The 24,899-nt window shown below is 44.2% G+C and overlaps 1 protein-coding gene across 1 annotated transcript in view; it reads right to left on the reverse strand.

The window, feature by feature from the left end:
* LOC136388377 (thioredoxin reductase 1, cytoplasmic-like) overlaps positions 1-19,442 on the reverse strand; it is a 66,134-nt gene extending 46,692 nt beyond the window's left edge. The window contains exon 1 of the mRNA XM_066360264.1: positions 19,352-19,442. Coding sequence (XP_066216361.1) covers positions 19,352-19,442 — 91 coding nt within the window. The remainder of the gene's footprint in view (positions 1-19,351) is intronic.
* Positions 19,443-24,899: the final 5,457 nt, after the last annotated feature.

A 24,899-nucleotide genomic window follows, 5' to 3' on the forward strand; every position in this document is an offset into this window, starting at 1 on the left:
ATATTACAAATATTATTATGCATTTATCATATTATAGTGTATTACTGTTGTAATGAATGAAATGTTTCTTTTGTTTATGATATTGTTTTCTTCAATTTATTTTTGTTCTCCTTTCCATTGTAAAAAAGTTGGTCACCTTACTATAATTAGCATTAACTAGTTAAAGGGGAAATTTTCAAATCCCTTTTCAAGGTGAGTTGTATAGCTTTAGGATTAATCATGTTAACTTCTTGTAAAACTCAATGGAACAAAATAGACCACTGGCCTAACCATCAACACATTCTCTACTGCCTGCCCCCTGAACATGTCTGTCCCCTTTCTAGGGACAGGGACAGTAATCTCTTGTCTCAGCTGCCTTTCTCCAAAGGCTAAATTGCAAACAGATTCTATCCCTGCTCTCTAGCCTACTTCACCCCTTTCTATTCCCAATCCTTAATCTCTTCTTTTTATCTAATTATTGCCAATTAGTTTCATCACAACATCATTGTTTATAGTAAAAAATTGGAAGCAACTGCCTGACCTGTGGTGGCACAGTGGATAGAGCGTCAATCTGGGATGCTGAGGTTCCAGGTTCGAAACCCTGAGGTCACCAGCTTGAATGTGGGCCCATCCGGCTTGAGTGCATGCTTGCCAGCTTGAGTATGGGATCATCAACATGATCCCAAGGTCGCTGGCTTGAACAAGGGGTCACTGGTTCAGCTGGGAGGCCCCCAGTTAAGGTATGTATGAGAAGCAATCAAGGAACAATTAAAATGACACACTATGAGTTGATGCTTCTTATCTCTCTTTTTCAAAAAAAAAAAAGAAGCAATAGATGTCCAACATTAGAAGAATAGCTAAATTATAGTAGCCCTCTTGTTTTTCAGTACTTAATGGCTATATACTATTCAAGGTTCAAAACAACATGAAAATGGTTTGACATAATGTTAAATTAACAGAAACAGAATACCAAATCCTATGAACCATACTTGTACAATTATGTGAAATTCTGCTTAAAGGAGTCATAAAAAGGGATATGCAAAATGGCCATAAAAGTTATAGAACAACAAGACTATGCTTGGCTTCTCCTTTCTCGCATTTCTCAAACTTTATTATTATTATTTTTTACGGTTTTATTTATTCATTTTAGAGAAGGGGGGGTGGAGCAGGAAGCATCAACTCCCATATGTGCCTTGACTGAGCAAGCCCAGGGTTTCAAACCAGCGACCTCAGCGTTCCAGGTCGACGCTTTATCCACTGCGACACCACAGGTCAGGCTATTATTATTTTTTTTTTGCAAACCATTATAACTGACCATATATTGCAACATATGATCCTCACTTAGACCTTGGATCCAAAGGAGTTGAGGAAACAATTGAGTAGATTTTAATATGGACCTATATTGGATAATATTATTGTATCAACATTAAGTCCATTGGGTTTAGGCAGAGGAATACCTGTTCTTAGGAGACACATGCTGAAATATTTATGGGTGAAAGTCATAATGTCTGCAATTTATTTCAAATGATTCAGTAAAAATGTGTGTGTAGATAGTGGGGAGAGACTGGGAGAGAGAGGGAGAAGGAAAATAAAACAAATGTAACAAAATGTGAATTTTGTGAAGGAATTATGAGCATTCATTATATTATTCTTCCAATTTTTCTGTCGACTGGGTGAACTGCTAGATTACTGAGGTAGTAGCTTTCAAAACTTTTCTATACAGCCTGACTAGGTGGTAGTGTAGTGGATAGAGCATCAGACTGGGATGTGGAGAACCCAGTTTCAAAACCTCTAGGTCGCTGGCTTGAGCACTGGCTCACCAGCCTGAGCGTGGGGTCACTGGCTTGAGCGTGGGATCATAGACATGACCCCATGGTCACGGGCTTGAACCCAAGGTCACTAGCTTGAGCAAGGGATCACTCACTCTGCTGTAGCCTCCCCCCCCGCCCTCCCCCGCCCCCCCCCCCCCCCCCCCCGTCAAGGCACATATGAGAAAGCAATCAATGAACAACTAAGGAGCTGCAAGGAAGAATTTATGCTTCTTATCTCTCCCCTTCCTGTCTGTCTGACTCTACAAAAAATAAATAATTTTTTTTTTATATAGAGTCCATAATAGTATATTTCTGTTCTGATTTGTGGGCAAAATTTGGTTCATTTCTCTTCATTCAATTTCCATCAGCCATGTTCCTGAATGGAAGCTGGTTTGCATTTGAAAAACCTCGGAAGTGTAAGTCTGCCAAATCTGGATACCTCCAGCTGTGGCTAATCAGGACTCTCTGAGACTGATTTCTTGATTTCCTTTGTTCATACAGAATTCCAAAGACTTCTCTGATGCAACATAAATATCTCTAAACATAGTTTCCTAGAGCAGTGGCCCTCAAAATGTAGTAGGCATACATTTGGAGGTCCCTGAGGTCAAAACGGTCTTTGCATTTTTCACTGTCAGGTCCTTAATAATGTCTAAGAGTAAAGGGGCCCTGAGACCAAAAATTTAAAAATCACCAACCGTGAAAAGTTTGAAAGAAAGACTATGTGAAAAGTAGGGTTTACATAGGAGCTAAAATTTTTATCTAGGGTTTCCCCTACCCCAAATTCTCTTACAACCAAATGAAGCAAATACAAGTTGGCTTCTCTTCAAAAGCCCCAAAACTAACTGGAACAGGGCAATCTCTTAGTCTAAGCCTCTCTCAAAAAGAAATTATAATTGGTTTCATTGTTATTGTTTTGAATTCTAATTTCATGCCACTTAAAATGTAGCAAAAAGAATAAAAGAAGAGCCTGACCAGGCGGTGGCACAGTGGATAGAGCGTTGGACTGGGGTGCGGAAGGACCCAGGTTCGAGACCCCGGGGTTGCCAGCTTGAGCGCGAGCTCATCTGGCTTGAGCAAAAAGCTCACCAGCATGGACTCAAGGTCACTGGCTTGAGCAAGGGGTTACTCAGTCTGCTGAAAGCTCGCGGTCATGGCACATATGAGAAAGCAATCAATGAACAACTAAGGTGTTGCAACGAAAAACTGATGATTGATGCTTCTCATCTCTTTCCGTTCCTATCTGTCTGTCCCTATCTATCCCTCTATCTGACTCTCTCTCTCTGTCCCTGTAAAAAATTAAAAAATAAAAAGTAAAAAAAAAAAAAAAAAAGAATAAAAGAAGATGATGATGTAGCTTGACTCCTGCTAAGGAACAAATCCATCGGCGTTCCCTTCCTTGATCCTTACACATTGCAAGAGTCTACAAAAGCCTGTGTTTCTATACTGTGGTCATGAGGACTAACAACAACAAAAAAACCAGCAGAAGATCATTATTAGAGCTGACTGAGCAGCCTTTTGAGAGGACCAGATCAAGGCTCTCAAAGGTGAAAGAAGAAACCTGTGAACTTCAAAGCAGGGAGACAGGGAAAGCAAAAATGGTGAGGCTAAACACAGGCACTTGTTGGAACTTGAGTCCTTGCCTTTAATAAGCAACATGATCATTTCACATGTGATGATAAAAATTTTATAACACTCTACTCTGCCTTCTGTCATCACTTTCTGGTTTGCCAGTTTGTCACATGCATGTTTTTCACACTGTTGCCAGCGGTTAAAAGCATCTGGACAGTAAGCAAGGATTTCTGCAGATCTCATAGCTCTTAACAATACTTTTTATTCGGCTCAATTGCAAAGAGTTTTGCAAACACATTACCATGTCAGGTTTCTTTTAAGAAATTAAAAAATTTTACTGTATTTTATTCAACTCAAAAAAACAACAGAATTATTACTACACTTGGGTCTAACAAGTCTCCATCAAATGAGAAGTTATTCCATAAAAAACCTAAGAGTGGGGAAGCTTAAATGAGGAAGCATGACATGATCTATTAAGTGAAGAAGACAAGATAATTATATGTGCTTTTTATGGTCTGCGGAGTACGAGACACGCTGGAAAATAAAACAGAAGCACTGTGGAAACACAAGGAAGACTAAGGACTCTTTAAAGGACATGATCATGACTCTCTGATGCTGAACACAATATAGTAGATACATCTTAGTTTTTAGTGCTATTCATTTACCAAATTGAAATAAAACACTAGGATGGTTTTTTAGCCTTAAAAGGGGTTTTTAATTATTACAAAGAACTAGTCATATGAAGTACTACTTATTATGCTAAAAGTAAGCTGCTACCAAAAGGCCTACAACATCGTGGTTATAGCTCTTCTCTTTCATCTCCTTCAAAGGAGTCTTACTTGAAGGTTCAAATTAAACCTGGATTTTATTGCAGGTCCTACCTTAGAAGGAACTTCTTACTTGCCTTAATGCACAATTATATTCTAACACGATTTTTTGCCATTCAATGGCTATACAATTCTGAGAATACACATGTGAGAGGGGTGTCTCTTCCCCCAAGGACTAGTTTACAGAATGATTTATGAGAGCAGAAACCATGCCAGAGTTCAAGTTTACTGTCACTGGAAGCTCTTGGTGTGGGGGTGAGGTTAGTCTTAGTTTACTTGACCACTGAGCCCAAGGATTACTTTGTCCACAGGGACCCTTGGAAGGACTACTGAAGACCAAATGGGAGAAGAAGAAAAAATCAATTTTCATTTGCCAAACTGTTAAATATAATATTGATGCTGTTACTAAGATAAGAAAATCATTTTAAAGGCAATATTATAGAACTTTTTAAAAACAAGTATAGGCCCAGGTGAAGTGGCGAGGTAGATGGACCATTGTCCTTGTGTGTCGAGGTCACAAGTTCAATCCCTGGTTAGGGCACATATGAAAAGCAACCAATGAGTGCACAAGTAAATGGAACAATTAAGTGGAACAGCAATTGATGCATCTCTCTCTCTCTCTCTCTTCTTCCCACCCTTCCTCTCTCTCAGTCTCTCAAATCAATGAGGAATTTTTTTTTTTTTCAGAAACAGAGAGAGTCAGAGAGAGGGATAGATAGGGACAGACAGACAGGAACAGAGAGAGATGAGAAGCATCAATCATCAGTTCTTCATTGCACGTTGCGACACCTTAGTTGTTCATTGATTGCTTTCTCATATGAGCCTTGACCGCAGGCCTTCAGCAGACCGAGTAACCCCTTGCTCGAGCCAGCGACCTTGGGTCCAAGCTGGTGAGCTTTTTTGCTCAAACCAGATGAGCCCGTGCTCAAGCTGGCAACCTCGGGGTCTCGAACCTGGGTCCTCTTTATCCCAGTCCGACACTCTATCCACTGCGCCACTGCCTGGTCAGGCATGGGAAAAAGTTTTAAGTAAAAAAAAAAAAAAAAAAGAGTTATATGAAAGAATAAAAGTTTATAGTTTTCCTCACTATATTACCTTTTACAAATGACTGAAGGCCCTGGGCAGTTGGCTCAGTGGTAGAGTGTTGGCCCAGCATGTGGATTTCCAGGTTTGACTCCCCATCAGGGCACACAGGAAAAGCACCCATTTGCTTCTCCACCCTTCCCCCTCCCTCAGAGATCTTTCTCTTCCCCTCCTACAGCCAAGGCTCCATTGGAGCAAAGTTGGCCCAGGCGCTGAGCACAACTCTATGGTCTCTGCCTCAGGCACTAGAATGGCTCTGGTTGCAATGGAGCAACACCCCAGATGGGCAGAGCATCGCCCCTAGTGGGCATGCCGGGTGGATCCTGGTAGGGCGCATGCAGGAGTCTGTTTCTCTGCCTCCCTGCTTCTCACTTCAGAAAAAAACAAATCAAAACAAACAAACAAAAAGCTTAAGAAATCATATTTTTCTTGTCCATTGGAAATAGATATATTTTTGGCTTAATAATGACCTCTGGGCTTCAATTTCTTCATCTGTAATATAAAAGTTGGTCTAGATACATGCAAAATTTCTGCAAATATGTTTTCTGATACATACATAAAGAAAATATAGATGCTCCTTTTGATTGTATAATATACCCACTATAAAACCTGAATTATAGTCATTAAATTATAAAAGGAATATGTGAAAAATGACTAAATTGATCACACACACACACCTACTAAATAAAACTTAAGAGCTAATTAGGCCCTGGCTAGTTAGCTAGGTCGATTAAGAGCATTGTTCCAAAACAAGGTTGCAGGTTTGATACCGGATTACGGCACACACAGGGAACAGCCAAAAAATGCCTAACTGGTGGAACAACAGATGCTTCCCTTCCCCCTCCCCTCTCTCTTCCTTCCTCTTTCTGTCTGTCTCTCTAATCAATAAGAATTAAGCCCTAGCCAGGTAACTCCGTTGGTTGGAGCCTTGTCCAGGAGCGTGGAGATTGCCGGTTCAATTCCTGGGTCAGGGCACATACAGAAGCAGCTCAATGTCCCTGGCTCTCTCCCTGCCTCTCTCTCAAAAAGAAAAGAAAAAGCAGAGAGAGTGAGAGCTAACTCAAAAGCTCTCACCTACACTAGACCTTTAATTCTCATGATGTCACTAAGCATGCTTTGAACATATATACAGAAAATATTTTTTGTATGCTTTGTTACCTAATGAGTGTTAAGAATATCCAATAAACCTGACCAGGTGGTGGCGCAGTGGATAGAGCGTCAGACTGGGATGCAGAGGACCCAGGTTCGAGACCCCGAGGTCGCCAGCTTGAGCGCAGGCTCATCTGGTTTGAGCAAAGCTCACCAGCTTGGACCCAAGGTCGCTGGCTCGAGCAAGGGGTTACTCAGTCTGCTGAATTCCCGCGGTCAAGGCACATATGACAGAGCAATCAATGAACAACTAAGGTGTCTGTTGGGCAGATAAAATGTATTATGCTCACTTTGTTAAAGATTACGCTGCCCACGAGGCCGTCGCCCAGGTGATATTAATGTGTGTTGGGGTGGGCTAAAGGCAGGCAGAATCCTTGTAGCCCGGGGCTTGGTTTTGGGATTAAGCCTTTCCTACCCTTTTTGATGTGGGGTGGTACAATCCAATCATGCCTCAGAGAAGTGACTCTACTAGAGACTTCCCTATTTTGTATATTGGATTAGAGGTTGTGAAGCTACAATATAAAATGGGGGCAGAACAGAGTTTGGGAACTTGCTCTTGGTTCCTGAGATTATCATTAGAAGAGAGAGCAGAGGAGAGCAGAGAAAGGCCACGTGGAGGAGGCCAGGAGAAGCAGCCAAGATGGCGGAGTGCTGAGTGAGATGCCAGTTTGTATAGAGTTTGTATCTGGGATAAGGAAGGAGATGGGGAACTGAGGAGAATAAGGCTGGTGAGCTAGAAACCTTTGATTCTAGGAAACTCGGATAAGTCAGTGGCTTTGTGAGCACTGAATGTGACTGGGTTTTGGAGCCCAGTGTGTATTTTTACTTGCCCGCCGGGTGCAAGCTAGAATTAAAGACTATGGCCCACCAGTTTTTGGCTCCGCTGTTTCTTTGCCGACTGTCCGAATCCAATGCGAACCTGCATGGGCCGGGCTGCTGTGATAGTGGCCCTGGCCCTGGCTTCTGGCTTTACAGTGTCGCAACAAAAAACTGATGATTGATGCTTCTCATCTCTCTCCGTTCCTGTCTGTCTGTCCCTGTCTATCCCTCTCTCTGACTCTCTCTCTCTGTATCTCTAAAAACAAAACAAAACAAACAAACAAAAAAACCCCAGGCTTGCCTGGTCAAGGCACATATGGGAGTTGATGCTTCCTGCTCCTTCCCCCTTCTCTCTCTCTCCCCTCTAAAAATGAACAGAAAAAAAAAAAGGTTACGGAATGTGTGATTCCATTTATATTACATCCCTGAAAAGACAAAACCGTATTGATGGAGAACAGATAAGTGGTTACCGGAAGTTAGGAGTGGTGATCACAAAGAGATAGCATAAGGGAGTAGAGTAATGGAACTGTTTGTATCCTAACTGTGTATAAATGTGTTAAAATTCACGAAACACCAAAAATGTTCATTTTTACCTGTACATTAATGTTAAAAATATAATTTAAAAAGATATCCCCCCAAATATACTCATCTCCTGTGTAGTTGTTAGAAAATAAAAACAACACTGCACTAGAGATCTTATATATACAAGAGGGACATGAGCTTAAGGATCATTCCTTTCAGTGATCGGGTTCCAGAAAGTACTGGATTTATGCAAATTCCTCTGCTCAAATCTTTCTCAAATGCAATGAAGACATTATTTTGGATCTTAGAATATTTATTACTTTAAAGCAAGTTCTTTCTTGCTGTCCAAGAGTTGCTGACTTGCTCATATAAAATTAAGTTAATGAGTTAAAATCTCAGTAGTTATTCAGGTATGTGTTCCAGAAGCCAAGACCAGAAAAAACATGTCTTAGACAACAACGTGAAATTACCCTGGATAGTGGGGAGTCCTATAAATGCTAGGTATTTTTATTTAGAATTATTACATTTCGTATGCATTCAGAGACTTGATGTTGAATTTTTCTGGGTGACAGAGCCACAGAATTTTAGAGCTGAGAAGCACTTAATGTTATTTCATTCACCTTATTTTGCAAAATGAAACCAAGGCCCAAAAGTGTTAGGGAGCTTCTTTAAAATAACACAGATAGCTGATAGCACAACAGGTACTAGAATTCCCTTCTCTTGACTCCAGTTATCTTTCCATTCCCTGTCAAGTTCATTGTGGAGCCATAATTTAAATAAGCAGCCCTTGAATATAGCCGGAGCCCTTTGTAGCAACGGTCCTTAAATAGGGATAGACCTTAGAAGTTAGATTGTTTTATATCAGGCTTTTCCAGTTCAAAGTTTTGTTCCAGGGACACGACTGAACTTGTGGACGTGAAGTGCTAAAGGGATTCTACTCTGTTTTGTAGGCAGGGTCAGTGAGCCCTCGGCATTCAGCATTCACCATCTAAGCTGGGCATTTTTAGCTACATTCAGAATTTCTAGCACTCATTTTTAGTCTACTCATCCCTAAATTTAAGGTTAAACTGTCCTGAATATGCTCCTTTTTCCATTGTTTCCAGGCACTGGCAATCCAAATCATTTAACTCAACTGCTGTTTTCACAGGAACACAATGCTTTACTTTCAGGTCTTATGAGGAGGTGGAGGGGTACAGATTCTCTTAGCTTGTAAATGGCTAATTGATAGTCAAATAAGTTTGTAAATATGATATATATATTTGCTTACTTATAGTTTGCATTGGGTGTGGGAGACAGGCTGTAAACTCGCAAGATCCTTATAGCATAAGGCTTAGTTTTAAGACTAAACCTTTCCCACCCTTTTGATACTAAGATCCTCTCAAAACTGAGCTTTTCCCCACATCCTTGACTGTTATGTGGGGAAAACACATGATGTGGGGCGGTGCACTCTTATGAGGAATCTCATTTATGCCACAGATGAGTGGCTTTGTATCAGAGACTTCCTTATTTGTATATTGGCTTAAAGGCTTTAATTTCTACACTATAAAAGGAGGCAGAATGGGGGCTCTCTCGCTCAGATCCTGTCATCAGCATTGCAGAGGAGAGGCAGCCAAGATGGCAGAGTGCTGAAGAAGCCAGTTTGTGCAGAGTTTGTGCAGAGAGGAGGAGATGGGAAACAGAGGTGAATAAGGCTGGTGGGGCCTTTGATTCTATGAATACTCGGATGAGTCGGTGGCTTTGGGAGCCCTGAGTAGAAAGGGAAGTGTTTTCCCGCTGTGTGTATTTCTCACCCGCCAGGTGCAAGCTAGGATTAAAGCTAATGGCCCACCAGTTCTTGGCTCCGTTATTTCATTATCATCTGTCCGAATCAAATGTGAACCTGCACAGGCCAGGCGGCTGTGATGGAGGCTGTGGCTACTGGTCATACACTAATCATTCTAATCAGTAAAATGGTAAGCACTGTGGTTAAGAGCATCAACTTTTTGGGTGAGAATACTTGCGCCACTACTTACTAATTATTTGCCCTTGACCTCTCTGTGCCTCATTTTCCTCATTTGGTTGCTGCAATTATTAAATGAATTAATACATGTAAAGTACTCAGCACAGTGCCTAGATCAGTGGTTCTCAAACTTTTTGAAGCTAGGGCTCATTTAAAATCCTACAAATAATTGTAGGCGCACTATATACAAATTTCTGAGAAATATCTTATAATAATTAAGTCAAATATTAAAGAAAAAAATATAAAGTCCAAGCGTGCTTTTATGGTAATTAAACAAAATAAATATGACAAAATTAAATTTATTCTGACATTAAAAAATATTTTTATGTTACATGACACAAAACATTTTTTGTGTCATGCTTTTTAGAATTTGTGAAAAAGGGGTTAAAAAATTAAAAAACAACAAAAAAGTTATCTTTTTATATAAATTCAGCAGGTCCTGGCACAAATGTGTTAAGTTTTTTCATTCCTGTGAGAAACATGAACCTGATGTGTCCTAGCAATTTCTTCAATGTTTGGGCATATATTAAAAAGGCAAACTCTCATTTCCTCATCAATACATTGAAGAATTCCTCTTTTTACTCTTAATTGTCTTGAGGGTAGAAAATCCTAATTCACATAAATAGGATATTGAAAATTGTAGTAAAATGTTCAAAGCTGTTTTTAGATATTGCCACATATTCTTCTTTTATAGAAATCCAAAAGGCTTCAAGAGACAATTCCTGCCTGACCAGGCAGTGGCACAGTGGATAGAGCGTTGGACTGGGATGCAGAGGACCCAGGTTCAAGACTCCGAGGTCGCCAGCTTGAGCGCGGGCTCATCTGGCTTGAGCAAAAAGCTCACCAGCTTGGACCCAAGGTCGCTGGCTCAAGCAAGAGGTTACTTGGTCTGCTGAAGGCCTGCGGTCAAGGCACATATGAGAAAGCAATCGATGAACAACTAAGGTGTCGCAACGAAAAACTGATGATTGATGCTTCTCATCTCTCTCCATTCCTGCCTGTCTATCCCTCTCTCAGACTCTCTCTCTCTGTCCCTGTAAAAATTAAATAAAAATAAAATAAATAAAATATAAGAGACTGAGAGCCCATCTGCTTCTCCACCCCTCCCTCTCTCCTTCCTCTCTCTCTCTTCCCCTCCCGCAGCCAAGGCTCCATTGGAGCAAAGTTGGCCCGGGCGGTGAGGATGGCTCTGTGGCCTCTGCCTCGGGCGCTGGAATGGCCCTGGTTGCAACAGAGCGACGTCCCAGATGGACAGAGCATCGCCCCTGTGGGCATGCCGGGTGGATCCCGGTCGGGCGCATGTGGGAGTCTGTCTGGCTGCTTCCCCATTTCCAACTTCAGAGAAATACAAAAAAAAAAAAAAAAAGCCTGACCTGTGGTGGCGCAGTGGATAAAGCATTGACCTAAAATGCTGAGGTTGCCAGTTCAAAACCCTGGGCTTGCCAGGTCAAGGCACATATGGGAGTTGATGCTTCCTGCTCCTCCCCCCTTCTCTCTCTCTCTCTCTCTCTCTCTCTCTCTCTCTGTCTCTCTCTCCTCTAAAAAATGAATAAATAAATAAAAATAATTTTTTAAAAAAGATTGTGTCATGCAGTCATGCTCCCCCCAACCTGTATGTGGTCAAAGGGAATATAACCAACCTCTGAGATACATTTGGGGCTGCACAATTTGGGTCAGATATGCCCCATGTTAGTCATATGTGGCTGGCATATTAATAAATCTCTACCTTTTAACAAAACCCCTCAAAATTCATCTGGATTTGGTGTCTCTACATAAACCCGCGAAAGTAAGTTATGGGTACTTTACAACATGAACAGGTGGTGGCACAGTGTATATAGAGCGTTGGACTGGGACTCAGAGAACTCAGGTTCAAAATCCAGAGGTCGCCAGCTTGAGTACAGACTCATCCAGCTTGAGCAGAGGTTCACCAGCTTGAGCGAATGGCTTGAGCCCAAAGGTCACTGGCTATGAAGTCAGTATCCACGGCCACCATCACAGCCGCCTGGCCCATGCAGGTTTGCATTAGATTCAGACAGATAGTAATGAAACAATGGAGCCAAGAACTGGTGGGCCATTAGCTTTAATCCTAGCTTGCACCCGGTGGGCAAGTAAAAACACACTGGGCTCCAAAACCCACTCATTCAGTGCTCACAAAGCTACTGATTTATCTGAGTTTCCTAGAATCAAAGGTTTCTAGTTCACCAGCCTTATTCACCTCTGTTCCCCATCTCCTTCTCTCTGCACAAACTCTGCACAATCTGGCTTCTTCTTCAACACTCTGCCATCTTGGCTGCTTCTTCCGGCCTCCTCCACGTGGCCTTTCTCTGCTCTCTACTCTAATGCTAATCTCAGGAACCGAGAGAAAGCAAGCTCCCGGTCTGCCCCACTTTATACTGCAGAAATAAAAATCTTTAATCTATTCAATAATATACAAAACAGGGAAGTCTCTAATCCAAAGTCACTTATTTTAGGCATAATGGGATTGCATCACCCCACATCAAAAAGGGTGCCAAAGGCTTAGTCCTAAAACCAAGCCCCAGGCTACAAGGATTCTGCCTGCCCACAGCCCACCCCCAACACACATTAATATCACCTGGGCGATAGGCTTCCACGTGGGCAGCATTATCTTTAACAAAGTGAGCATATAATATTTTATCTGCCCAACACTGGCCTTAAGAACAAAGTTGCTACCTTGAGCAAGGTGTCAGTCGCTCTGCTATAGCCCCCTGGTCAAGACACATATGAGAAAGCAATCAATGAACAACTAAGGTGCCGCAATGAAGAATTGATGCTTCTCATCTCTCTCCCTTCCTGTCTGTTCCTATCTTCCCTCTCTTTGACTGTCAAAAAAACCCCAAAAAACCCCACCACATTTAAAATAAAAAATTAAAAGTATTTTAAAAGGTGAATGTAAAGAAAAATAGTAAGTAAATGCTGGTATATGGATACTGGAAAACCCCCAAAGATGGTAATGAAAGGCAAACTTGGGACACACCACCTTAAATGCCGTTGGGAAAGATGAGATGTGTTAAAAGACAAAATTCAACTGGGTAAATATCTAACTGGCTTTAATTAAGTGATTCATGAATCAGGCTGCATTCCATCTAGCAACTAACAGGTCAGTAAGGAGTGGTACAAAATGGCAGGTTTTTATGGGCAGAAAAAGGGTGGGACTATGAAGTTAAAAGAGTGAGTTACTTTAGGAGAAGGCTTCCCAGAGGGAAAGGCAGAAGTCTTATCAGGAAGATGTTATAGGAAGTGGGGCGAGGGAAGGGAGTTATTATGAAAAGAGAATTGTTTTTAGGCCAAGACAAATTTTCTTTGGGTGGAAAGGAATGAGAAAGTTTTTTATCATGCAGATCGCCTCTTTCCCTTGGTTGGGGTTGGGGGAGAGGGCAAAAAGTGACAGACTGACTTACTGGTGCTTGGCTAGAAAATTCCAGACTTGTTGATTCTGTTTCAGGGAAGGGTTGAAACTGCAATTATATCAGGTATTAAATCAGGTTTGGTATTGTGGTAGGCAGTTAGAGAGACAGGAACAGATGAAGGTCGATAGGCCAGGTACAGAAGGTCACCAGGGCGGAAAGCCCCAGGTGCCTAGCAACAGAAAAACTGGGAAAACAAGGATCTCACCCCTAGGGTGACCTTTCTTCCCCTAGCATATCGCTGGTCATGCAGTTTAGACGCCTTGACCGTTCACTGGTCAAGCCATTTGGAGCCTCCCCTGACATGTTGATAGTCATGAGGGTTAGGTCTCCCCCCCCACCCCTTAAAGGGAGAAAGAGCAAGGGGCCCGGAGAACAGCCCTTAGGCATCAAGCCCCCAGGACAATGAGGTTCTGACCCACATCACATGCATCTAAGCCTCAGTGGTGTTTCAGCCCCAGGCCCAGGCCCAGGTACTTCTGAGTAATGACCCCTGGCACCATCCAATCAGTAGAGCCCTGGCCCTGAAAAGACACACCTGTAGAGCTGATGAATATTCTACTGGGATCCTCCCCTGAGACTTCCAGATACAAATATTGATCGACTTATGACCTATGCAACTTACACCATTCCACTTTACGACCACAATCGCTAGCCACGACTGCTCCGCGTCTGGCAGTGCAAACCTTGCCCAGCTGGGCATACAACAGTGCGGACCAGCTTCCGGCAGCACTACCATCTCCGGGTGCACCATTTCAACTGTTATCTCAGATTCGGTACAGCAATTTGTGTTTTGTCTTGGATATTTTTCATCAAACCCTCCCAAGATGTCTACCAAGAGGAAATTGTCTTTGCAAATACTAAACCAGTTGTACTGGTGTTGGGCGGATAAAATGTATTATGCTCACTTTGTAAAAGATGCCGTCGCGCAGGTGATATTAATGTGTGTTGGGGGCAGGATCATTGTAGCCTGGGGCTTGGTTTTGGGATTAAGCCTTTCCCACCCTTTTTGATGTGGGGTAGTACAATCCAATCATGCCTCGGAGAAGTGACTTTGTATTAGAGACTTCCCTATTTTGTATATTGGATTAGAGGTTGTGAAGCTACAATATAAAATGGGGGCGGAACGAGAGTTTGTGCTCTTGGTTCCTGAGATTATCATTAGAAGAGAGAGCAGAGGAGAGCAGAGAAAGGCCACGTGGAGGAGGCCAGGAGAAGCAGCCAAGATGGTGGAGTGCTGAGTGAGATGCCAGTTTGTGTAGAGTTTGTATTTGGGATAAGGAAGGAGATGGGGAACAGAGATGAATAAGTCTGGTGAGCTAGAAACCTTTGATTCTAGGAAACTCGGATAAGTCAGTGGCTTTGTGAGCACTGAATGTGACTGGGTTTTGGAGCCCAGTGTGTATTTTTACTTGCCCGCCAGGTGCAAGCTAGAATTAAAGACTATGGCCCACCAGTTTTTGGCTCCGCTGTTTCTTTACCGACTGTCCGAATCCAATGCGAACCTGCATGGGCTGGGCTGCTGTGATAGTGGCCCTGGCCCTGATTACTGGCTTTACAACTGGTAATGCAATGTTTTACTTAAACCTGACGAATGTAAAAATAAGAAACAAAATGGTGTAGAGATGATACAAATGGTATAAAATGAACAAAGAAAATCATGATATCTATAACAATAATGAAAGAAAATTATGATAAAATATGACTTAAAGATTTTTATAACATCATTTCACAGTACTGTACATATAGCCTACTCAACTTACGACCAAATCGTATTACGATCGGTCTGTCGGAACCAATTGTGGTCGTGTAAAGCCAGCAGCCAGGGCCATCTTCACAGCAGCCCAGCCCATGCAGGTTCACATTGGATTCAGATAGTCGGTAAAGAAACAATGGAGCCACAAACTGGTGGGCCATTGTAAAGCCAGAAGTCACGGCCAGAGCCACCATCACAGCAGCCGCCTGGCCCATGCAGGTTCGCATTGGATTCGGACAGTCGGTAAAGAAACAGCGGAGCCAAAAACTGGTGGGCCATAGCCTTTAATCCTACCTTGCACCCGGCGGGCAAGTAAAAATACACACTGGGCTCCAAAACCCAGTCACTCTCAGTGCTCACAAAGCCACTGACTTATCCGAGTTTCCTAGAATCAAAGGTTTCTAGCTCACCAGCCTTCTTCTCCTCAGTTCCCCATCTCCTTCCTTATCCCAGATACAAACTCTACACAAACTGGCATCTCACTCAGCACTCCGCCATCTTGGCTGCCTCCTGGCCTACTCCACGTGGCCTCCTTCTGCTCTCTGCTCTGCTCTCTGCTCTCTCATGCTAACCTCAGGAACCAAAAAAGCGCAAACTCCCGTTTTGCCCCCACTTTATACTGTAGCTTCACAACCTCTAATCCAATATACAAAGTAGGGAAGTCTCCAACCCAAAGTCACCTTCTGAGGCATGATTGGATTGCACCACCCCACATCAAAAAGGGTAGGAAAGGCTTAATCCCAAAACCAAGCCCCAGGCTACAAGGATTCCGCCTGCCTTTAGCCCACCCCAACACACATTAATATCACCTGGGCGACAGCCTCCTCGTGTTATCTTTAACAAAGTGAGCATAATACATTTTATCTGCCCAACAGCCATAGTCTTTAATTCTAGCTTGCACCCGGCGGGCAAGTAAAAATACACACTGGGCTCCAAAACCCAGTCACATTCAGTGCTCACAAAGCTACTGACTTATCCGAGTTTCCTAGAATCAAAGGTTTCTAGCTCACCAGACTTATTCACCTCTTTTCCCCATCTCCTTCCTTATCCCAGATACAAACTCTACACAAACTGGCATCTCACTCAGCACTCCACCATCTTGGCTGCTTCTCCTGGCCTCCTCCACGTGGCCTTTCTCTGCTCTCTCCTCTAATGACAATCTCAGGAACCAAGAGCGGGCAAGCCCCCGTTCTGCCCCTATTTTATAGTGTAGCTTCACAATCTCTAATCCAATACACAAAATAGGGAAGTCTCTAGTACAAAGTCACTTCTCTGAGGCATGATTGGATTGTACCGCCCCACATCAAAAAGGGTGGGAAAGGCTTAATCCCAAAACCAAGCCCCAGGCTACAAGGATTCTCAAAACACATTAATATCACCTGGGCGACGGCCTCCATCTTTAACAAAGTGAGCATAATACATTTTATCTGCCCAACAGGTCGTAAGTAGAGCACTACTGTAAATGCCTTCAAGGTTGGAGAACCCAGTGCAACTCTATGGAGACCACCATGCATCTCCCCACCCCTTTCCCCCAGGAGAGTATTCCTAAGCTCCAAGGGCCCTTCTTTTGCTTTAAATTGTTTCCCGGGCTCATTTTTTTTTCCTGCTCTCTTCTACTTTGTGACGTTCTAAATAAACTTTCTCTTATAATTTGAGTCTTGGCTCTGAATTCCTTCTCAGCCAGAACTCAAGGACCCAGGTTGCTGAACTGAGGCCCTGCCTGCCTCCACCAGTCTAACACCTGGTGCCATGTACCCGCCAACAGTATCACTGGCTCACCAATACTATCACTGCCTTGTAGCATGAGTGACGCCATTTTGGGCCTGTGGTTTTCTGTTGCCCAGAAGAAACTTAGGTGATGGTCACAAGTTAGCTGCTTGACCTAGAGCAGGAACTGCCCCCATCCAAACTTCTCTCCTGTTGTCTCTCTCCCCTAACTCAAGCCCTCAACTTCAGCAGAATATGAACCCTCACTCTCGCCAGGATGGTTTCATCAGCTGCTCCCCCCTGCAGGGGTGTCTGCTTCTCCTCCTAACGCCCCTGCCCAATCCTCACTCCTCCAAAGGAGCTGCTCTCCCCACTTAACCCTTCACCATATGCTGCCTTATAACTTAGTTGTACGATAGCATTTAACAATTCCATCAATTGGGCAAGTTACTTTTCTGAGTTTCACTCTTGGCACCTATAAAAACGGGGGGTAGGAGGCGGTAAGGAGGACAGTATAATGGTTATGATCTGGGCTTTGGAGTCAACTGCCTCAGCTTGGATCTCATCTCTGCCACTTACCAGTGTGGTGAGGTACCATATAGAATTGCAAAAATTAATATTAATGTTTTAGGAGGAAAAGTCAGGCTTTTTGCCCCGTCCTTTCTTTAGAGAATGGAGGGAGAAAAATGCAGAAGCTTTCTAGCTTGCAAGGACGATTGGCTCATTTAGTTTAACTATAGAATAAAGGTTATCTGAAGAACTTCCTTTCCCTTTCAATAAGAGACAATATTTACATACCCTACACTGATTTTAACTCTCCCTCCCTTCCTGGAGTCCTGAGATTAACGTGTACCTCTAGGCAAAGGGAGGGGAGATAGACATCACTACTGTGTTACCTTGAAAGTTTTAATGTTTTTATAGATCCTCTAGAGTAGACAAATGTTATAAGCTTGTTAATGATTGTGTCATGTTCCCCCTCCTTTTTCCCCAACCTGTATGTGGTCAAAGGTATATAACCAGCCTCAGAGCTATATTCGGGGCTGCACACGATTTGGGTTAGCTATTCCCCGTGTAAGTCATATGTAGCCGGCTTATTAATAAATCTCCTCCTAAAAATTCTTCTGTATCCTGCCTTGGTGTCTCTATGTAAACCCGCAGAATGCTACTTTACAACACTAGTTGTGGGACTTTGGACAAATTTGATATCCTCTTTGTGGCTCAGTTTCTCCATCTATAAAATGGGGGTTATGAAACACCTCTCAAAGTGCTGTTGATAGGATGAAAGGTTATCCATATAAAGTACTTTAAACAGTGCCCAGTCACTGTGAGCCATTATTACCATCATCTGCAAAGTGGAGGAAATACAAGCACCCTTTTCGTTTCAGTGATTAACTGAAAGGGTGCAGTGGGATGGTGGTGCAGGAAACGTGCCTAAGAATCGAGAGGGGAGGGAGGGATCTGTCTGATAGCATTTTTTTTTTTTCTGAAGCTGGAAATGGGGAAGCAGACAGACTCCCGCATGCGCCCGACCGGGATCCACCCGGCATGCCCACCAGGGGGCGATGCTCTGCCCATCCAGGGCGTCGCTCTGTTGAGAGCAGAGCCACTCTAGCGCCTGAGGCAGAGGCCACAGAGCCTCCTCAGCGCCCGGGCCATCTTTGCTCCAATGGAGCCTTGGCTGCGGGAGGGGAAGAGAGAGACAGAGAGGAAGGAGAGGGGGAGGGGTGGAGAAGCAGATGGGTGCTTCTCCTGTGTGCCCTGGCTGGGAATCGAACCTGGGACTCCTGCATGCCAGGCCGACGCTCTACCACTGAGCCAACCCCCCAGGGCATTCTTTTTTTCTTTTTCTTTCTTTTTTTTTTTTCATCTTTCTGAAGCTGGAAACAGGGAGAGACAGTCAGACAGACTCCCGCATGCGCCCGACCGGGATCCACCTGGCACGCCCACCAGGGGCGACGCTCTGCCCACCAGGGGGCGATGCTCTGCCCATCCTGGGCGTCGCCATGTTGCGACCAGAGCCGCTCTAGCGCCTGAGGCAGAGGCCACAGAGCCATCCCCAGCGCCCGGGCCATCAGGGCATTCTTGATACCGCAGTACGGGGTGTGCAGGCTCGGGATACACAGGCCCCAAGCCCCACCCTGTCAGACTCTCCCGTTCCACAGGCCTAAATGCCCTTTGGCGCTTAACCTCCTCGGATTTGGGGTTCTGTCGCCCTGGGATCAGAGTCCAGGCTTTTTGAGAGGTGAAGGTGAATTCCCTGCGAGCCGTCAGATGTGTGGTCCCTTCCCCTCTAGTATTTCTCTTAGTGCTTGGTGTTTGCAACAAGGGTGGCCCTGACCAGAGCGTGGGCGAATGAGACGAGTAACCCCGGGCTTGTTTCCGAGCGGTCGGCGGGCAGGTGCGGCCGCACGTTCCCTCTGCCACCTCCTCCCCTCCCACAGCTGCCGGGCAGCCTCCGTTTCTTGGAGTAAACCGAGCAGGTCGCTTTCACCGCCGCCGGGGAACTCCGAGGCCCAGGGCTGGCCTCGCCCGTTTCTGGACTCTCCAGGTTGGCGCCCGTCGGGCCCGCGACGACGGCGCCAGTGCAGCGAGGACCAGGGCTCCAGGGTGCTGCTCCCACAAGGCGGACGGCGCGGCCGTCTGGAGGGCGCCGGACGCCCGCTTCGGTCGCGCGCCCTAGTGCTGCGCCTTTCCCTCAATCATACCTGACGGACGGAAACCCGGGCCGCTCTCGCCTTTGGCCTTCGGCTCAGGCTCTGCGGCCATCGCCACGTTCTTGCTCTTCGCGCAGCCCATGTAGCGCGACGCCTTGTGGGGACACCAGGGTTGAGGGACTTAGAGTAGAGGGCGCGCGCCCCCTGCTGGGCACGGGCGGTGGGGCGGGGCGGTGGGCGGGACTGCCGGGTGCCCAAGCTTCCTTTCTCCTAAGCTTGTGGGCTTTTTTTTAAACATTAAAACTTGCTCACTAAAGATAAATTAGAAAAGGCATAGAGGAAAGAAGAAAACAAAAGCATCATCCAAAATCTTATCCTGCAAACTGTGTTTCTGTATCAAGTATCCTCTGTATTTCTAAAGTTCATGTTAAAGCCACTTTGCTTTTACCCAAAACCTACCTTAGTACTACATGTTTGCACTATCTGAAAGAAATACAAATAATGTTTGGTGTTTGTTTTGCAGTGAGCGTTATAGAGGCAGTGTGCCCAGTGAGCATCTGAGAGTAGCCCCAGCAAGCTCCTAACCTGGGAACTCACTCAGCATCGCAGCCCCAGCAAGCTCCTAACCTGGAAACTCACTCAGCGTCGCAGCCCCAGCAAGCTCCTAACCTGGGAACTCACTCAACATCGCAGCATCAGGTTGCCACAGCTTTGAACTATTTGTGAGCATCTGCGCTTTACCTCCATTTTTGTATGCAGTCCTGCTTTTACTATTATGTTAGTGTTATTATAGGTTTTATGTGTTATTTGGTAGGTTATTTTGGGGGGTCTATGAATGCTCAAATTTTCTTTTCTCATCAATTAATGGTAATTGCTTACAATAAGTTTCATAGGAATGCTCTATTTTTGGATGGTGGGGGGAGTGCTCTACTAGTATTTTCCATCCAGATAACTTCCTGGCTCCTACCCTCTCCTCAGCTTTTGCCAATGAATGAGACATAACATACATCATCCATTTAAACCAGTGGTTCTCAACCTTTCTAATGCTGTGACCCCGCAATACAGTTCCTCATGTTGCGGTGACCCCAAACCAAAAAATAATTTTGGTGGCTACTTCATAACTGTACTCTTGCTACAGTTATGATTCGGAATGTAAATACCTGATATGCATTATGTATTTTCCAATGGCTTTAGGCGACCCCACCGGGGTCGCGACCCACAGGTTGAGAACTGCTGATTTAAACAGAAGCCTACTCACCACATCCTCACCTTGACTGCACCTCACTCTTTGGTCTTACATAGCACTGACAGCCTTCCAACTTGCTCTAGAGTCTGTCTCCTGCTCCCACATCCCTCCTCCCAGACTGTGAACCCCACCAGAATAGCACCTTTGCTTTTCTCCCCAACTTTGATGCATCCAACAAGCCTGGAACAGTGCCTGGGACATTGTAGAAATTCAGTATTGAAGGAAAGAAAGAAGGGAGGGAGGAAACATTATCTTTAAAAACTAATATAGGGGTCGGGAACCTATGGCTCGTGAGCCAGATGTGGCTCTTTTGATGGCTGCATCTGGCTCGCAGACAAATCTTTAATAAAAAAAATAGTAACATTAAAAATAGAAAACATTCTCATGTATTACAATCCATTCATTTCCAACTGCTCATGTTCATGGTTGCGGGTGGCTGGAGCCAATCACAGCTGTCCTCTGGGACAACACCAAATTTTTATTGGATAATGCATAACGTACACGGGTTGTTGTATGGTTCTCATGGAATTACATTTTAAAATATGTGTAGTTCATGGCTCTCTCATCCAAAAAGGTTCCCGACCTCTGGTGTAATATAATAGTCCTTCCAGTAGAGCTACTGTACTAAATGCCTAACTAGTCCTCTTTGTTAGACATTTAGTTTATTTCTTATTTAAAATATTATGAATAAGGTTCCAGTGTACATCATTATGTGCCAAATGGCTTTTCCAGAATGCTGGTGCTCATCTATGCTGCCAGTAGTAATGAATGAAAGTTCCCTACTACCTGAGAGTGATTTTTTTAAACAACAAAACCACATTGTGCCACAGCAGGTGGGGTCACTGTTCTCAACCAGTGCCTTTTCTTCTTTCAGTGAATTAACATATGTTAAGCATCCAGCCCAGATCCAGCTTTGTAGTGTTTTCTTGGTCTTAAGGAGCTCCCATCCCAGCTCAGATTTAGTGAACCTGTCTGGTCACCAGATGTGTAGCAGTGGTGCAGGCCCTTTGTTTTTATCTGGGTTTGTGGAAAAGCTTATTTCCTGCTTTTCTTTGGAGTAACCCAGAGTCGAAATGCTCTTGGAAAACACCAGGTGTTTATTTGCCTAAAAACAGAAAACAAATAAAAGCTGAATGAAAGGTTTTTAAAATCAGACACTGTACAAAGCAAAAGTGAATCTTTTTTTTTATTTTTTTTTATTCATTTTAGAAAGGAGAGAGAGAGGGAGAGAGAGAGAAGGGGGGAGGAGCTGGAAGCATCAACTCCCATATGTGCCTTGACCAGGCAAGCCCAAGGTTTCGAACCGGCAACCTCAGCATTTCCAGGTCGACGCTTTATCCACTGCGCCACCACAGGTCAGGCAAAAAGTGAATCTTAATAACAACCTCCATCTAGGTGTTTGCAGTCTATTGTAGTAACTAATATAACTAAGCCAGGACCTTTTAAAGGCCAAGAAAAGTTCCCTCCTCCTGTGAGCCAGATCCGCATTTTCTTTGTTCAGTTGGAATGATTGTTTCACAGATTCTTTTAAAACCATGCTGGTCAACTTATGCTAAAATTACTGTTTTGACAGTAAAATTCTAATTGGAGTTGTCTTTTTCTCTACTTAAAGCACACATTTAACTAAAATGATGGCTTTTTCTTTTTTTTTTTTTTAAATACCCAGGCAAAAGTAGCTGAGAGTTATATGCTTACCTGAGTCATCCTATCATATACCAATAGTTTTTGACTCACTTAAGATGAGCCAGGCATCCTGCTGAATACTTCATTCATATCATTGCATTTTATCTGCACAAGAGCCCTATGTGGGAGGGATACTGTTATTATTATTGTACAGATGGAAATTCAGACCCTTGGTATGTTCATTGCCCAGGATCACAAAGCCTGATACTCAGGTACCTCCACCCATTATAGCACTAGGCTCTAGTCCAGGGGTCCCCAAACTTCTTACACAGGGGGCCAGTTCACTGTCCCTCAGACCATTGGAGGCCCACCACTTACAGTGCTCCTCTCACTGACCACCAATGAAAGAGGTGCTTCTTCCGGAAGTGCAGTGAGGGGCCAGATAAATGGCCTCAGGGGGCCGCATGCGGCCCATGGGCCACAGTTTGGGGACACCTGCTCTAGTCTCTTCTCCACCTTCAGTCCTGCAGCCAGGGAGGTCTGTGACATCTCTACCTCTCGTGGCTCCCCAAAACCTGCCTCCATACAGCACACACATTTGATATTGGCTACCAGCCAACCAGCCACTGTGATGGGAGCTAGGACTTTAGAGGAGAATAAAACAAAATGAAATGTGCAAGGATTTGAAAGACAAAAGACAAATTCCTTAGCACACCAGGGGAGGAGGCCCTTCATTAATCTGTGCCTCTCACCGCCTCCTCAGAGCGAGCACTCAGCGAAGCCAGGTCACCTTGGGCCAGAGACTAGGAAGCTGGCTCGGCTTCCCCTTCCGTCACCACGCTTCTTTGGCTGGCTTACCTCGACTCATCTTCCAGGGCTGCCTCCCTGGACCTGATGTTTCCATAATCATTACATTCATGCTGCACTGTTGGTGCCCACTTTGCTTGAGTCATATACAAACTCCATGTTTCATTTTAAGCTCCAGACGGTCTCCTCCAGGGCCTTCAAGGGGCAGAAATGGTGTAGGAAAAGAGCATGGAGCGGGTTTACCAGCTTCACGTAAGCTTGAGAAACGACAACTGCTCATATCAAACACTTGAGGTAGCTGGCAGGCTGGAAGGAGCAGAGAAGTGAAGTCCCCCAAGCTACCCTTTGACACTAACAACGTTTTCCCCACTTATAAAGGCAATTCTGTGTTTGATTTACCTGTGGTCCCCAGCACCTGGCTCAGTGCCTAAAAGAATTAATGTGAACAACCCATCACATAACATCAATCATCAATTGAAAAGCATAACATACATTAAAAAACATTCTAGTTATTTGAGTTTCCTGACTGATTGTTTCAATTTGCCCTGGGAGTTAGATTTTTTTTTTTTAAATTTTATTTATTATTTTAGTGAGAGAGGAAGGGAAAGAGGGAGAAACAAGAACATCGATCTATTCCTGTATGTGCCCTGACTGGGAATTGAACTGGCAATTTCTGCTCTTCAGCACAATGCTCTAACCAACCAAGCTATCTGGCCAGGGACCTGGGAGTTAGATTTTAAAGCAATTTTCCCCAATTCTGATTTCTCTATTATTAGAACTATTTGCTTGAGTCATATACAAACTCCATATTTCATTTTAAAGGTGATTATAACACTGGGTCACCTATTTGTAGAACTTTCTGTCGTCTATTTATTAAACACAGTGAACTAAGTATGTCAAGCGAGATAAAATAAAATGAATGCTGGTGTTGGTATGGATGGAAAGGTAGACATGGAAACTGCCTATGGCAGTGGTTGGGAGATGCACCTGCAAGGCTGCTCTGACTGATGCCCCCTAGTCAGGCTTGCCTCCTGCCTCAATAAGTTCCCACAGTGTCCGTCCTGGTGACTGCAACCCCTGGTAAGTAGAGCAGAGAACCAAGCTTTGTCATCAGACAGACCTGAATTCGAATCCTGATTCTAGCACTCACTAGCTGTGTGATCTTGAGCAAGTAGTTGAGTTTCTTTGAGCCTCACCCTTCTCTATAAAACAAGAACAGCACAATAGCTATGAAGATTCAATAAATGTAAGCACTCAACATAATTGGCACATAGTACACACTCAACAGATGGTTTCTGCCTCCCCTTGGGAGCTGTGTTCTTTGTAGGGCCAGGAGCCTCCATCGCGGCCATTCATATGGAGGTTTGCATTGGATTCGGACAGTCAGTAAAGAAGCAATGGAGCCAAAAACTGGTGGGCCATCATCTTTAATCCTAGCTTGCACCCAGTGGGCAAGTAAAAACACACACTGGGCCTCCAAAACCCACTCATTCAGTGCTCACAAAGCTACTGACTTATCCGAGTTTCCTAGAATCATAGGTTTCTAGCTCACCAGACTTATTCACCTCTGTTCCTCATCTCCTTCCTTCTCCCTGCACAAACTCTGTATAAACTGGCTTCTCACTCAACACTCCGCCATCTTGGCTGCTTCTCCTGGCCTACTCCACGTGGCCTTTCTTTGCTCTCTGCTCTCTGCTCTCTAATGCTAATCTCAGGAACCAAGAGAGCAAGCTCCTGTTCTGCCCCCATTTTATAGTGTAGAAATCAAAACCTTTAATCCAATATACAAAATAAGGAAGTCTCTGATACAAAGTCACTTATTTGAGGCATAATTGGATTGTACCACCCCACATCAAAAAGGGTGGGAAAGGCTTAGTCCTAAAACCAAGCCCCAGGCTACAAGGATCCTGCTTGCCCACAGCC

Source organism: Saccopteryx leptura, chromosome 1 (assembly GCF_036850995.1).
Source record: "Saccopteryx leptura isolate mSacLep1 chromosome 1, mSacLep1_pri_phased_curated, whole genome shotgun sequence".
Classification (NCBI taxonomy): domain Eukaryota; kingdom Metazoa; phylum Chordata; class Mammalia; order Chiroptera; family Emballonuridae; genus Saccopteryx; species Saccopteryx leptura.